Source organism: Aulonocara stuartgranti, assembly GCF_965226115.1.
Source record: "Aulonocara stuartgranti genome assembly, chromosome: 5".
NCBI classification, from domain to species: domain Eukaryota; kingdom Metazoa; phylum Chordata; class Actinopteri; order Cichliformes; family Cichlidae; genus Aulonocara; species Aulonocara stuartgranti.
The window spans coordinates 26,840,872-26,854,501 of record NC_138943.1 but is presented as its reverse complement, the minus strand read 5'-3'; the positions used below and the strand labels follow the sequence as shown (position 1 = coordinate 26,854,501).

Sequence of the window (13,630 nt, the reverse complement as noted above, 5' to 3'; positions counted from 1 at the left end):
TTTGTGTGATCTGAGCAATGATTACCTCATTGAGCTACCTGCCTGTGCAGTGTGAGTGTGTGCGTTCTTGTACAGATCTGACAACGTGCCAGTGAGTCTAAGAAAAACACTCAAACGTGGTGACAATCGAAAGCACAGCCACACCACAAATGTGTCCGCCCTGCAGGACAACGCAGCACGCGAAATATAAAAAATGACACCAATATTTTTTCTCCTCCTCCCTTTCCTCGGCCTATTTCATCAAACCCTTAAAACAGCAGAGATTCTTCAACCTGACAGGCCGACGAGCAGGTAAATAAAACTGTGTGAGCCACCCTATCAGTAGTCACGGGGGCTCCAGCGCAACACTTGCCTGCAGCCTTGAGATCTCTCCTCCTCGTCTTCGTCTACTCTCTCTCCACGTTGCTCCCTCTCCTCGCTGGCCTCCTGCCCGTCTTCATCCTCCTCTCCCTCTCCCCCGCGCACTGCCGTCCATGTCCATTTAGCCCATGACACGGGTGAGAGCCAAGACATCACTCTTTATTCCAGCAGGGTCCTCTGACCCTCTCTCACCGATAGCTGTGGATTGGTTTCCAGCACTTGACTGATCCTTTTCTGATTCTTCCTCAGGTTTCCACCCAACCAACAGCTCTCACATCTTTCTATAGAGGTTCCCACTTCTCACACTTCTCAGTTTCCCATGAAGGGAACTACACATTTTTACACTACCCAACTTGTATAGCACTAATCTCAAAATTACAAAGACTTGAGCTGCGTTCTCTGCCCTTCTTATTCTTATTTCCAGTCACGCTCTCGTCTCTGTCGCTCTCTCTCCCTCTGTCTCTGTGGCTGAATACCTCAGCTCTGATCAGCTGGTTTATCAAATGCTGTGCTCACTCTCTTCTCCTCTCAACCCCCTACAAACTCTCCCCTCCACCTCGGAACAGCTCACTGACAGAAAATGCAGTGGGGGAAGGCAGTAAGCTGTCAACTCAAAGAATGAATGCAGCTTCTCTTTAGGCTTCTACATGACTTCCCCCACGGTTGAAGAATGGTATGTCCCTGTCAGGCCGCTCTTCCACTCTGAAGCAGAAGGAGGGAGTCACAAAACACACACCGAGGGAGGAGGAGGAGGAGGAGAAGGCCTAGGGAGTGGAGGTAGAGGAGGAGCAGAGCTGTTTGGGGCTCCACATTTTATAGTCCAGAGAGAGGTTAGGAATGTGGGGCTGGATCTTAAAGCCCCTCCACCCCCACTCCTTTGTAGACTGTTTAACAGTTAACTGTTTCTCCCATCCAGTGGCAGCCAGACATGCATGACCAGGGGAACCAGTTCTGCATTTCTGTTGGAAAGCCCCAGGAGATATACCTGGCTGGATTCAATTTGTCTGAGGTAGCAGTTCAGACCACCGAACTGGCAGGAAACCAAAGTCTTCAACGCAGTCAGGAACGGGTGGTAAAAAGAACAAAACACCCCACTGTAGCAACTTAGAAGGAGAAAATTGGGTCTTAAATCTCTCAACAGAGCAATAAAATGGCCCTCTAAATACAGCAAAAAAGTCATTCACTACATTTCCATGAAAACCAACAGAAAAAGAAATATATTTACACGTGTGTGTGTGTGTGCACGTGTGTGTGTGTGTGTGTGTGTGTGTGTGTGTGTGTGTGTGTGTGTTACAGAGAACCCAAAAGTGGCTTGCTTCTAGGACAATGATTTCAAATGTGCTTTTTTTTTATTACATGCAATAAAAGGGGAACTTCTTAAAAGTTGAGAAAATCTATCATCCTGCCAACTATATCAGTCCTTTATTTACTTTTACACAAGACAAACACAGCAACAGATCATCTGGAGAATAGTTTAAGTTGATCTAGGTGGTTCTAGATACAAGAGAAGTCTAGAAATATCCCCTCAGTTGTGTGAATTTATAAAAACAAAGCTTACAGAGCTCCATAGTTGCTTAATTTGCAGATGTGAAGCTACTGACAATGTCTGTAAATTAATATATCACACGAAGAGACAATCTCAAAAAAATGATGTCAGTAAAGAAGAAAAACACTCACAATACACATATAGAACAGGGGGCAGTGGCAAATCCATGTATAACTGGCTAATAAGAGCTATACAGCAGTTTTTGCTGTAGATTTTCTGCACTCCTTCAACCACCTGCTGCAACAGCAAAAGCTTCTTGTGTTCACCCAGACAGACAGCACAATAATACATCCTATTTCTGTAGTCTTGTTGTATTAAGGTGCCAGAAACTTCAAGGCTTGGTCCGTCTGCTGAGCTGCTAAACTCCTCCCAAGTTCCCATCGAGGAGCAAATACACAGACGTGCTTCAGTCAGGCTCAAAGTTTCCACATTTGACCAGAAAGGGTGGAGTTTTCTACCCGCTTATTTACAGTCTGATTCTGGTAAAGATTGTGCCTGGAGTGAGGACAAAAACTGTTCCTGCATACTAAAGACATCATCTCACAAGCATGAAGAACTACTTGTGCTTTTATCTTTGAGTTGGTATCTGTTTATTTTATTTTTTTTGCCTGTGAAATGTTTGTTTGTGAAAGACAACATTTTTACTTTTTTTTTTTTAAAGTCACAGAGTAGCAGCAAAGTCCTACCTTGGGTTGGGTTTTACTAGGAGAATAGATTAGCATCTGCCCACAAGTTACACGAGTGGTAATCCTGATCACTGATCGATATTTACGTCACGTTTGCGTGATAGAAACAAAGGTGTGTTTCAGTGCAGAAGAGGAAGTCTGCATATTTAGACCTTATAAACCTTATAAATAGCTCCTTCTATCGGTGGTGAGGGGTCTCTGAAGATGCATGCGAGACAGGGATAAGCATGTTATATAAGTAAAGGTGCCTATGACCTCCCCTACTAAAAAATATACATATAAAATGAGAACTATACGTTGAGATCTTTTTTTTTATTTTTAAAAAGCCAGAAAATAACATTGAACTGAGTACTAATATCTTTTGTTTGCCATTTACAAACCATCGAGGTTTGTGGACCAGTGCTTTACTTATCTAAAAACGGCATCAATAAACATCAGCATGAGGCAGCTGTGTGTGTGAATGTGTGTGTGTGTCTCCAGATAAAAGACCACCCCATACTTAACGGCTGCCACAGCCACAGACCAGAAAGCTTCAGCCAAGGAGTCTGAAGCACCACCAGAATCCAAACACAACTCAAAAGAGCTCAGATTTCAAGCCCAGCACGAGGTAGCCAACAGGCATTTTCTAGAAAACAGAAAGTCACTAGTAACAGACAGAATAACAATCTGGCCTCTCCCGCTACTGTGATGTTTATTCTAAGCTGACACATCAGCTGAAATTCTGATATTGGAAACAATGCGGAGATCAAATGTGCAAACTGTATTCAGGCTGTGTCAACAGTCATCACTTTAAATGTTCTATCACCATAAATAGAGTGGGAGACAATAGAGGAACCATGTGATTATATAACAGCCATTCCTGTGGAGCCTAAAATAAGTGCAGACACACAAAGAGATGGCTTGGTCTCAGCAAATCCCAGAAAACTAACTGAATGTTCCCGGAAATTAATTAATGTAAAAAGAATGGGACATAAAGGGCAGAGGATGAAGAGCCGAGGAGAAGGAAAACAAAGAGGAAGGAAAATAATGAGCACGCTGCCACAGGACTGCAGTAGCTATGTGTGTGTGTGTGTGTTTGAGGAACAGAAATGGGAGAGGAAGAACCTGCAAATAAATAACCCATGCTAGCACAATGGTTTCTTACTTCTGCCTTGTGAGGAAAACTAACACGTCAGGCCAGCAAATGTGTGAAGCTCTAAGTGACACACTTGCGGTAATGTGACATGGCACTTTCAACAGCTAGCTGAAGAAAAAACTACAAGATGTGATCACATTCTTCCAGAGATGAGTGCAAGTAAAACTACTGCAAATGTCACACCACGCCTCAGTAATCTGCTCCTCTGAGCTGGCAAGCTGCAGAATCAGTGGACTGCACAGGCATCTAGTGGTCAAAAAGCATAATAACAACCAGAAAAACTTCACAAAATTTCATCAGGTGAAAAACTTAATAAAAACCATGCATTATCTTTTTTTTACCGTAATTGCTATATGACAAGCACGCATATAGTCAACAGGCTCAGTATTGCTAAGAAGGTATTTTTTTGTGTATTACTCAGAAAACTGACTTTTCCCATCCATCCATCTTCTTCTGCTTATCCAGGGGGCCAGTTCACGGGGGCAGCAGCCTAAGCAGAGAAGCCCAGACCTCCCTCTCCCCAGCCACCTCCTCCAGCTTGTCTGGGGGAGCACCAAGGCGTTCCCAGGCCAGCCGAGAGATATAATCTCTGCAGTGTGTCCTTGGTCTGCCCCGGGGCCTCCTCCCAGTGGGACATACCCAGAACACCTCACCCAGGAGGCATCCTTGTCAGATGTCCAAGCCACCTCAACTGGCTCCTTTCGATGTGACTTTTTCCATGACGTGCTTAACTTCATGGAAGTGATTGTTAAACTGGTTCTCTGTCTTGAAAAAAATATTTGGAAAAACCATCAAGCGCTACGATGAACCTGGCTCACATGAGGCCCGCCCCAGGAAAGGAAGCCCAAGAATCACCTCTGCTTCTGAGGATAGATTCATCCGAGTCACCAGCCTCAGAAATTGCAAGTTAACAGCACCTCAGATTAGAGCCCAGATAAATGCCACACAGAGTTCCAGTAGCAGACACACCTATATATCAGCTGTTCAGAGGAGAGTGCTCGAATCAGGCCTTTATGGTCAAGAAGCCACTACTAAGAAAAAGCAACAAGCAGAAGAAATTTATTTGGGCCAAGAAACACAAGGAATGGACATCAGATTAGTGGAAAATGTGCTTTGGTCTGATGAGTCCAAATTTGAGATCTCTGGTTCCACCCGCCCTGTCTTTGAGTGATGCAGAAAAGATGAACGGATGCATGCATGGTTCCCACCGTGAAGCATGGAGGAGGAGGTGTGATGGTGTGGGGGTGCTTTGCTGGTGGCATTGTTAGAGATTTATTCAAAATTGAAGGCACACTGAAGCAGCACAGCTACCACAGCATCCTGCAGCGACATGCCATCCCATCTGGTTTGTGTTTAGTTGGACCAGGATTTTATTTTTTTCAAAGGACAATGACCCCAAACACCCCCCCCCCAGGCCATGTAAGGGCTGTCTGACCAAGAAGGAGAGTGATGGAGTGCTGCGCCAGATGGCCTGGCTTCCACAGTCACCTGACCTAAACCCAGTCGAGATGGTTTGGGATGGACCGCAGAGTGAAGGCAAAAGGGCCAACATTGCTCAGCACCTCTGGGAACTCCATCAAGACTGTTGGAAAACCATTACAGGTGACGAGCACATGAAAGCTCATCGAGATAATGCCAAGAGATAAAGCAGTAATCAAAGCAAAGGGTGGCTGTTTTGAAGAATCTAAAATATAAAACATGTTTTGAGTTATTTCACACTTTTTTGTTTTTTGTTTTGTTTTTTCCGTTATGTTCAGGCCTACCTCACCCTGTGTAAAGACATAAATGCCCCCTAAACATAATAACTGGCGTTGCCACCCTTAAGAGCAAGAACTACAATCAAGCATTTCTGATAATGAATCTTTGACGTCACAATTTTGGTCATGTCTTCTTTACAGAATTGTTTTAATTTAGCCACATTGACGGGTTTGATAATGAATGGTTTAAGGTCAAAGCATCTCAAATGGATTTTATTCCAGACTCTGATTAGGTCGCTTAAAAATATTCACTTTTTTTTCTTCTTCTTTTGAGGCATTCAGAGGCAGATTTGCTGGTGTGTTTTGGGTCATTTCCCTGCTGCATAACTCAAGTAAGCTTGAGATTCAGAAATTCTCCTTCAGGATTTTCTAGTAAACAGCAGAATTCATGGTTCCATCAATTACGGTGAGTCGTCCAGGTCCTGAAGCAGCAAAACAGCCCCAGACCATCACACTACCACTACTACTAAAATACTGTGTTAGTTTAGTGCAGATGTGACTTAGATCTTTGAAAAACTTCAGCTTTTGTCTCATCAGTCAACAGAATATTTTCCCCAAAGTCTTGGGGATCAAGATGTTTTTTGGCAAATGTGAGGTGAGACTTTGCGCTGTTTTGGTCAGCAGTGGTTTTCTCCTTGGAGCTCTCCGGTGGATGATATATTCACACTTTCTTATTGTTGAATATTGTTGAACTCTGACCTTAATTGAAGCAAAAGAGGACTGCAGTTTTTCAGATGTTGTTCTGGGTTCTTTTGTGATCTCCTGGATGAGCCGTTCATGTGCTCTTGGAATAATTTTGTTAAGCCGAACATTTCTGTTCCACAAATAGAGAAAATTGCTTCTTGTTTTCTCCATTTGTCCATAACGGCTCTTCCTGTGGTTAATTCAACAGGTCTGGCAGTAATTAGGTTTAGGTGTCATTAGCGAAACTGAACTTAGTGTTTAAAAAAAAAAGTAGTTAATCATGGTTAATTCAGGATTTAACAAGATGGGCAATTACTATTCCACACAAGGCCAAGTAGATTTGGAGCCCCCCCCCCCCCCGCCGAAATCAACAATTAAAAACTGCATTTTATGTAATTAGGCTATAATGTCTGATGATCTGAAACATGTGTGACAAGTATACAAAAATAAAAAATACAATGAAAATCAGAAAAGGGGCAATGCTTTTTCACAGCATTGCAACCTATTAAAGCCTTTTGAATGCCAGTATATTCATTCAAGAAAATCCAGATAAATGTGATAGCGTAGCATAACAAAACAAAATAACTATATCTATGCTTTTTATGATAGTTAATGCTTGCAAATTAACATTAGCAATAATTTTCTTAGCCTCCTGGTAACAGGGCCAGCCTTTTGCTGGGTTTCTGTTCCCTCTTATGTAAAATTGAACTAAAACAGTAATTTAAATGAGAAGCTGACACCTACAAAGTAAGTCAAAACAAATCAAAAATGAAATGTGAACGCACAAAAAGACAGGAAAGACAAGAAAAGACGAACAGTTAGATTAATTGTTCATTTTAGTGGTTTGTGTAACTATGAACGCGGTCCACCGTTAGGTGGCGGTAAAGATCCTCATAACAGGGAAAGAAGTCCGCCACACCTAAAGAAGACGTACTTCCGTCGTGACGCAATCGTTAGTAGTAAATGGCGGTCACCAACAGGCCGGACTATAAACATTTCCACGGTTCCAACTGTAACTGTCTAATTATCATCAAAACATGTACTCGGCTGTATCGCACATGCAGGATAGTTATAAGATCTTTATTTTCAACTTTCAGGTCGGCTCATGCTCCGTGCTGAGAGGAAGTTTACAACTAAAAGGACCAAGAAAACGAAAGAAACGGTAAGAAGAAACAGGTATTAATATCTGTGCTCAGTTAGCTTATACACGCGTGCAGTTACATGACTTGATAAACACCCCGTGTGTTACATATGCGGACAGGTCTACAGGTTTTTTCATATACCCGTTGCTACCCGCTAAGCGCTATCGTTTTGTTTTAGGTTAACAAATGGAGAACGACGACAGTCACGAAGAAAAAGACACGGAGCCTGAAGTGGCCAAACTCCGGCTGAAAGTCGAATCTTTGAAACAGGAGCTCAAAGAGTGCCGAGCCGAGCTGGCCAAGTTACAGAAGCAGCTGAGCCACTCCGAAAGACTGCAGCGGAGCACGGAGGGCTATAACGAAGACCTGAGGAAGCAGGTCAGTTCAAATGAAAAGAAGCCAAACATATCATAGAGATGGGAGACATATCCTCCAAATTATATCACGATGCAACAAAAGATTTTGCAATAAAGAAATTCTCACAATATGGAGATCGATTTTATTTTCCAATGAGCTACTGTCATTGATTACCGACTTCCTAATTTAAAGCAGCAGCACTGTTACAGTGAGATAGCAGTGGCACAGCATTAATCAAACAACAGCACAACATTAGCCTAAGTGGTGTTTTCATCTGGAAATCTTTAAAGGTAATTAGAATCACTTCACTGTCTAACTCTTTAGGAGCTGCACAATATTATCACAGAACAAACATTGAAAAATAATCTCTACCTGCTTGTGTATTTAAACCATCTGCTTAAAGTCTTGATTTTCCACCAAATAACTTCATCGTTTTTTTTCCATTTGTGTTTGATCTTGCTGTTACATGGAGTGTAACTAGTGAGTGCTCTGAATGATGCTCTATGGAGTCAAATGTTTACTATCATGTTGCCAGTATCTCCTCTTTCTCAGCCTGATTGTACTTTGCGGTGTGTTTTTGTGGTGGTCAAACAAATTTGTCACTTTGCTTTGTTGGAGGTACTAAATGGTAACTGGAGGCTAGCACTCGGATATAACCAGGCTTGTCTTATTGTTGCGTACCGAGTAAACGAGTTGATTTACTGTAGCAATGATAATGAGATATGACATCTTTAATATGATGCAAAAATCTACACCGGCATTAATGCAGATAATCTAGACAGTCTAGATCTAAATGATGTCATATAGTAGTTTTGTTTGTTCTGAGGTGTATTTTGAGCCAGTTTAATGTTTAAAGTGGCAAAAGGGCCAAGGTTTATTTATTTTTTTAACCTAAGTTGTGCTCTATTTTTCTGCATTATGGTTTAAACCAAGAAAGGAAATCAATTTGAATTTTTGAATGTTTGCGCACTGAATTTTATCTCAATGTGTGTTGGTTCAGGTCGACCAGCTGAGTGCAGAGATTCATGAACGGAAGAAAAAAGATAAAGACAAAGTCGACTGTGAAACTCAAACAGAAGAACATGTATGGACAGAAACTGGTGTGTTACTTTCACATGCGCATGAATGAAATTTACTCATTGTGTCATTAAGTTTAAAAACAGCCTAAAGCTGTTTTAATATTCCTTTTCAGATTATTATAATTACTACTATGGAGACTACGGTCTGAACTCGGAGGGAGCAGACACTCAGGAAAGCCTGAACACGGCGCCAGCTGATTATGAGGCAGCAGAGAGCTCAACAACAAATGAAGCAACAGCTGCAGATGTGTCAGTTCAGCCAGACCAGACCAGTTTAGCGGTCACAACAGAGGTATCCATGTGTGTCTTTTTATTTTTATGTTAGCATTCCTATACTTATAAAAAGAGTCATATTCCATTTATAGTCACCATTATAAAACTATTTGTGTTTCAGGGGAGCGATGGAGGATCTATAGCAGATATGTTGAGGGCCACTGCTGAGGAAGCTATGACACAGACTGGGTTTGTGTTTGATGAGACTTCTGGGATGTATTATGACCACAGCACGGGCTTCTACTACGACTCGGTGTGTGAGCTGTAAAGTTTGGCAGTTTATAGTAGAAATTATTTTAGAGGAAGTTTAGTTTGGCACACATTTCTGACATTTTTCACCCCTCTCCATCAGGCCAGTCAGTTGTACTACGATGCCAACTCTGGCATTTACTACTACTACGATGCAGAGAGTGGACGATACCAGTTTCATTCCAGGATTGAGGTTCCTGCTGTGCAGAGTAGTGCAGAGCCGTATCAAGAAAAAACGGACGCTGATAAGAAAGGCAGAAAATTCAAGAAAGGAGTCAAGAAAACATCACAGGATGATAGGGTATGTAATAGTGCAAGATTTTATTTATGCATTCCTTAAAAATGTTACATTTTGTTGCTGACAGCTGGCTTTGACCTTTCAGTTCCCTCTTTAAAATCCAATTTGTTTTGCTGGTCTCAGTCTTCAAATAGATATTTTTTTTCTTTTTATATGAAGCTAGTTGACTTAAAGACTATTCCTCTGACCTAGGTGCAAGAGGTGACTAACTCTTTGGCTAAAATGAAGATTTCCTCTTACTGGAAAACTCCTTCCTACAGAGGTATACCTTTTTAATATTAATGTGCAAAAGATTTAAAAGTATGTGTTTGCTTTTTGTTCTTTAAAAAACTGAAAATTAGCTTCTTATTGTACACAGCACCTTAACAATCTTTAAAGGTGACACAGTGAGTCAAACACTGACCCTGGTCTCTGTGTTGCCTGCATTCAATCCTTTTGTGTGAGATACGGCTAATAAAGAGTTAGTGAAGTGAAAAAGTAAACCCATGAACCTCAAAGGACGCAAATAATAAGTTGCTGAAGCTCAGCTCAACACTTAGAATTTGCTGTCAGGCCTGATTTAACCTGGTAAAGGTCTTTAATGTATTCTCTTTGAAGACTGAGACCGTCTATAAGCTTTCTGTGCCAAAAGATTGGGGATCCACAGTACAAAGTCCAGCTTTCACAGCAGATGGTAGTTTCACTGCTCACTGTCTTAATGACAGGAAGTGAAAAGTGACGATGTAAAGCTGGAAGAAGACGAGGCCGACTGTGTTGAAAGGCAAACGACTAAGAAGAAGACAGAATCACGGAAAGCAAAACGAAGGTCTCGCAGTCCAGATGTGGCTCCACGGAGAAAAGACTCATCCAAACGCAAAGAAGACGGCGACAAATATCCATCAAAGAGAAAAAAGCAGAAAAACGGCTCACACCATGACGATAAGGGAGACTCAAGGAAGAAAAGGAAGAAATCTAAGTCGGAAAAACATAAAAAGAAAAAGAAGGCCACTCGGAGTGATGGATCTGAGGGGAACAGTGAACCAGAAGAGGGTGAGATCACAGAGTCAGAGAGGGAAGAATGGGAGTCTACCCCCTCGTTCTCGTCGCCCTCGAGCGCAGCCTCAATGGAAAGTCCTGAATCAGAAATGGACACACAGAGTCAAGAAGGTGAGAAGTAAGAGTAGTCTGAATTAACTCACATGGCGTGCACAGTTTGTTTTATCTGGGGCAAGTTTGTTTGATGGACCTGTCACTTTTTGGTAATGCTTGTAGCTGTCTGAGACTTGTCATATTTTTGTGAATATGAGTATGTGGTGCTTTATTTTTTTTTTCCTTGTAGTCAAAGACATCTGGCCTCCCTGTGTAAGAGTGACTGTGGTCAGGTCTCCTGTGCTGCAGGTGGGCACTCTGTTCATCATCACAGCCGACTCTCCAGCCACCATTGGCAGGTCTGTGGGGTTGTTTTCTGTTGCTGTTTGGTGATTGCATGGCAGCAGAAGTGTATTTTGTTCACACATTGCAACAGTGGGAAATTTTAGCACTTTAGTTGCAGTTTGAATTAAATCACTCACAAGATTTCAGAGCCGTTGTTAAAACTATGAGTAGTCAGTAAAAAGAGGTTAAATTGATCTCTCTGTCATATAATAGCCAAGTGAAGACAACATGCTGTCTTTTGTGTTTTCAGAGAGAAAGATATGAACCACGCAATCCGAATACCAGAAATGGGAGTCAGCAAGGTACCTCTCCTTTCCGCTTTCCTGCAGGGATGGAAGTTACTCTGTTATGAATGATTGTTTTTTGTTAACACAGGCTTATGTGATCTTTCTAAATGCCAGTATGTTTGTGGTTCTAGTTCCATGCAGAGGTGTATTTTGACCAGGAGCAGCAGAGCTACATGCTGGTGGACCAGGGAAGCCAGAATGGAACGGTGATCAATGGCAACCGCATCTTACAGGTGAGCATTTTGTTTACGTTTGAGTTGAAAAGAAAAAAGCAAACAAAACCTGAACTTAGCCGATACCACGTCAATGATACTTTCATCTGCAGCCCAAAACCAAGTCTGAGCCACATGCACTGATGCACGGCGATGAAGTGAAGATGGGAGAGACTGTGTTGTCCTTCCATATCCATTCAGGGAACGATACCTGTGATGGCTGTGAGCCCGGTCAGGTGATGGCTCACCTCAGCAAGCACAAGAGAGAAGACAACACTGGTGAGCTACTTAAAGTGAAACACGTCCACAGAGAGGGGAATATCTTTTTTTTTTTTTTTGCATAGATTCATGAAACAACAGTGAGCCTGCTCTTGTTGTAAAAGCTGTGCTCTTACCCAGTGTGAGATTACACTCCTGAGTTTGCCGCTGTTGTTTTTGCTAAAGGTCCTGCTCTCACCAAAGAGGATAAAGAATCACTGCGACAGAAAGAGCTGAAGCAGATGAAGGCCAAATATGGCCTGCAAGTGAGTGCAAACCTTGGTGCAGTCATAAGTTTTAACCCTCTAGTCTTTTCTTTTCCTTTTTTATAATAATGGAGGCACTCATTTCTCTGCTTTTCTGCAAACAGAGCGGTGACTTTGAGGAGACGAAAGCCTTGAAGAACCCCAAATATAAGGATCGAGCAGAATCTCGAAGGCAAACAGTGGGCAGTGAGGGTGCTTTCCAACGCGATGATGCACCGGCTTCTGTTCATGAGTAAGTGTTAGCAAATGGCTGTAGTTCCACCTGATGGGAAATGCTAGATTCAAGTGTTGATCATTCACTGTGTCTGTTTTCCAAAAGGGAGATCAGTGAAGTGAATAAAGGACGGAAGATGCTGGAAAAGATGGGCTGGAAGAAAGGAGAGGGACTGGGTAAAATGGGAACCGGAATGAAAGACCCGGTAAGACGATCCGCTGATTCTGCTGGTGGAAGTTCTCCTTTGTTTCAGTGCAAAACAGCAATGTGATTCAATTGTCTTCCTTTTCCGTTCCCGTCTTCACAGATTCAACTGAAAATCCGAAAGTCCCAGTCGGGTTTGGGAGCAGCTGCCGCCATGTCTCTGGACGACGCGTCTTTGACTAAATCAAAGTCCCAAAAGAACTGGGAGAAGGCGCGAGAGAGGTTCGCTGATACCTGCCAGCCTGACTCGCTCGTGCCCAAAACCCAGAAGAACACTTCACCCAAAGCCTGGGTCAGATCGGAAGAGACGGAGACCACACCGAACAGCTTTGAAACAGAAGGCCAAAGTTAGGAGTCAGAAGAGAATTTCCACAGATTTAAAAACTGGGCACTTACGCATATTGACACCAAGAGGAAATGTGTCGTTTTCATTTATTTCCTCAGCTGTGAAGAGTCATGCAACCAGTTGAGACTAAATTGAGTTTTACCTCTATTCTTAAGAGTACAGGATATGCCCTCATTATTTTACTGCCACCGTAAAAACAAACAAATAAACATTATTGACCTGTCTTTCAGTGCTGTGCAGTTATATCCTCACTTACAGTGGTTAGGTAACTCTTATTTAATGTAGACCACAATAAGAGTTGCTGAAGGATTGAACTGGAGTGTCGCCTACACACACACACACACACAGGGCAGAGGTGCCACTGTTCCTGCTAGTACAAACAAGGATGCGAATAACCTCAAGCAAACATTGACACAGTGAAGCAATATTTCTCGCATTGAGATCTTTTTTTCTTTCCTTTTTTATGATGACGACTGAGGATCTGTTCAGACAAATCAAAGCTCACCATGTCAAGTCACAACTTCTCTGTGTTACTGTCCCCAACCCCCCCCCAAGCCTTTAAAAAAGAAAAACAATATTCTGAACAAGCTAAACTTATCTGTGCGGTTTGATTTACTTTGACATATTGTGGTGTTGCGTCTTTTATTGTCACTTCTATGTTTGCTAAAAGCAGAGGGACAACCACATCCACATACTTGGAACTACAGTGAGCAAACATTTAACAGTCCCATCTCTATGCAACCTTATCTACGGGTTCATTTTAGGGTGTGTGAATATTTGCATGTGTGCGCAAGTCTGTCTCACACCGAGCGCAAAGAGAAGGGAAATCTAGCACAAGGTCTGTATTTTAGTTTGTATAGTACA

General features: G+C 42.3%; 2 protein-coding genes across 6 annotated transcripts in view; one reads left to right on the top strand and one right to left on the bottom strand.

Moving 5' to 3' along the window:
• The window catches only part of tacc1 (transforming, acidic coiled-coil containing protein 1), a 30,944-nt gene that overhangs the window by 12,967 nt on the left and 4,347 nt on the right, over window positions 1-13,630 (bottom strand). Inside the window, exon 1 of one of the 4 annotated variants that reach the window (XM_082532152.1) lies at window positions 353-1,095. The exons of 2 other annotated variants lie outside the window; for them this stretch is intronic. In XM_082532152.1, the coding sequence (XP_082388278.1) occupies window positions 353-513 (161 nt within the window). In that variant the 5' untranslated portion in view covers window positions 514-1,095. Of the gene's footprint in view, window positions 1-352; window positions 1,096-13,630 lie in introns of those variants that run through there. One more of the 4 variants, XM_082532151.1, reaches the window with a different exon arrangement.
• aggf1 (angiogenic factor with G patch and FHA domains 1) lies at window positions 7,074-12,990 on the top strand. 2 transcript variants are annotated; one of them, XM_082532157.1, is made up of 16 exons: window positions 7,074-7,180; window positions 7,266-7,330; window positions 7,489-7,688; window positions 8,668-8,767; window positions 8,860-9,038; window positions 9,141-9,272; window positions 9,372-9,569; window positions 10,271-10,712; window positions 10,885-10,993; window positions 11,230-11,281; window positions 11,398-11,499; window positions 11,592-11,757; window positions 11,923-12,002; window positions 12,107-12,234; window positions 12,322-12,421; window positions 12,524-12,990. In XM_082532157.1, exons 3-16 carry the CDS (start codon window positions 7,497-7,499, stop codon window positions 12,770-12,772), a joined length of 2,229 nt encoding a protein of 742 aa, XP_082388283.1. In that variant the 5' UTR covers window positions 7,074-7,180; window positions 7,266-7,330; window positions 7,489-7,496; the 3' UTR covers window positions 12,773-12,990. The 2 variants fall into 2 exon arrangements, with proteins under 2 accessions (XP_082388283.1, XP_082388284.1); XM_082532158.1 differs by lacking the exon at window positions 10,271-10,712 and adding an exon at window positions 9,759-9,828.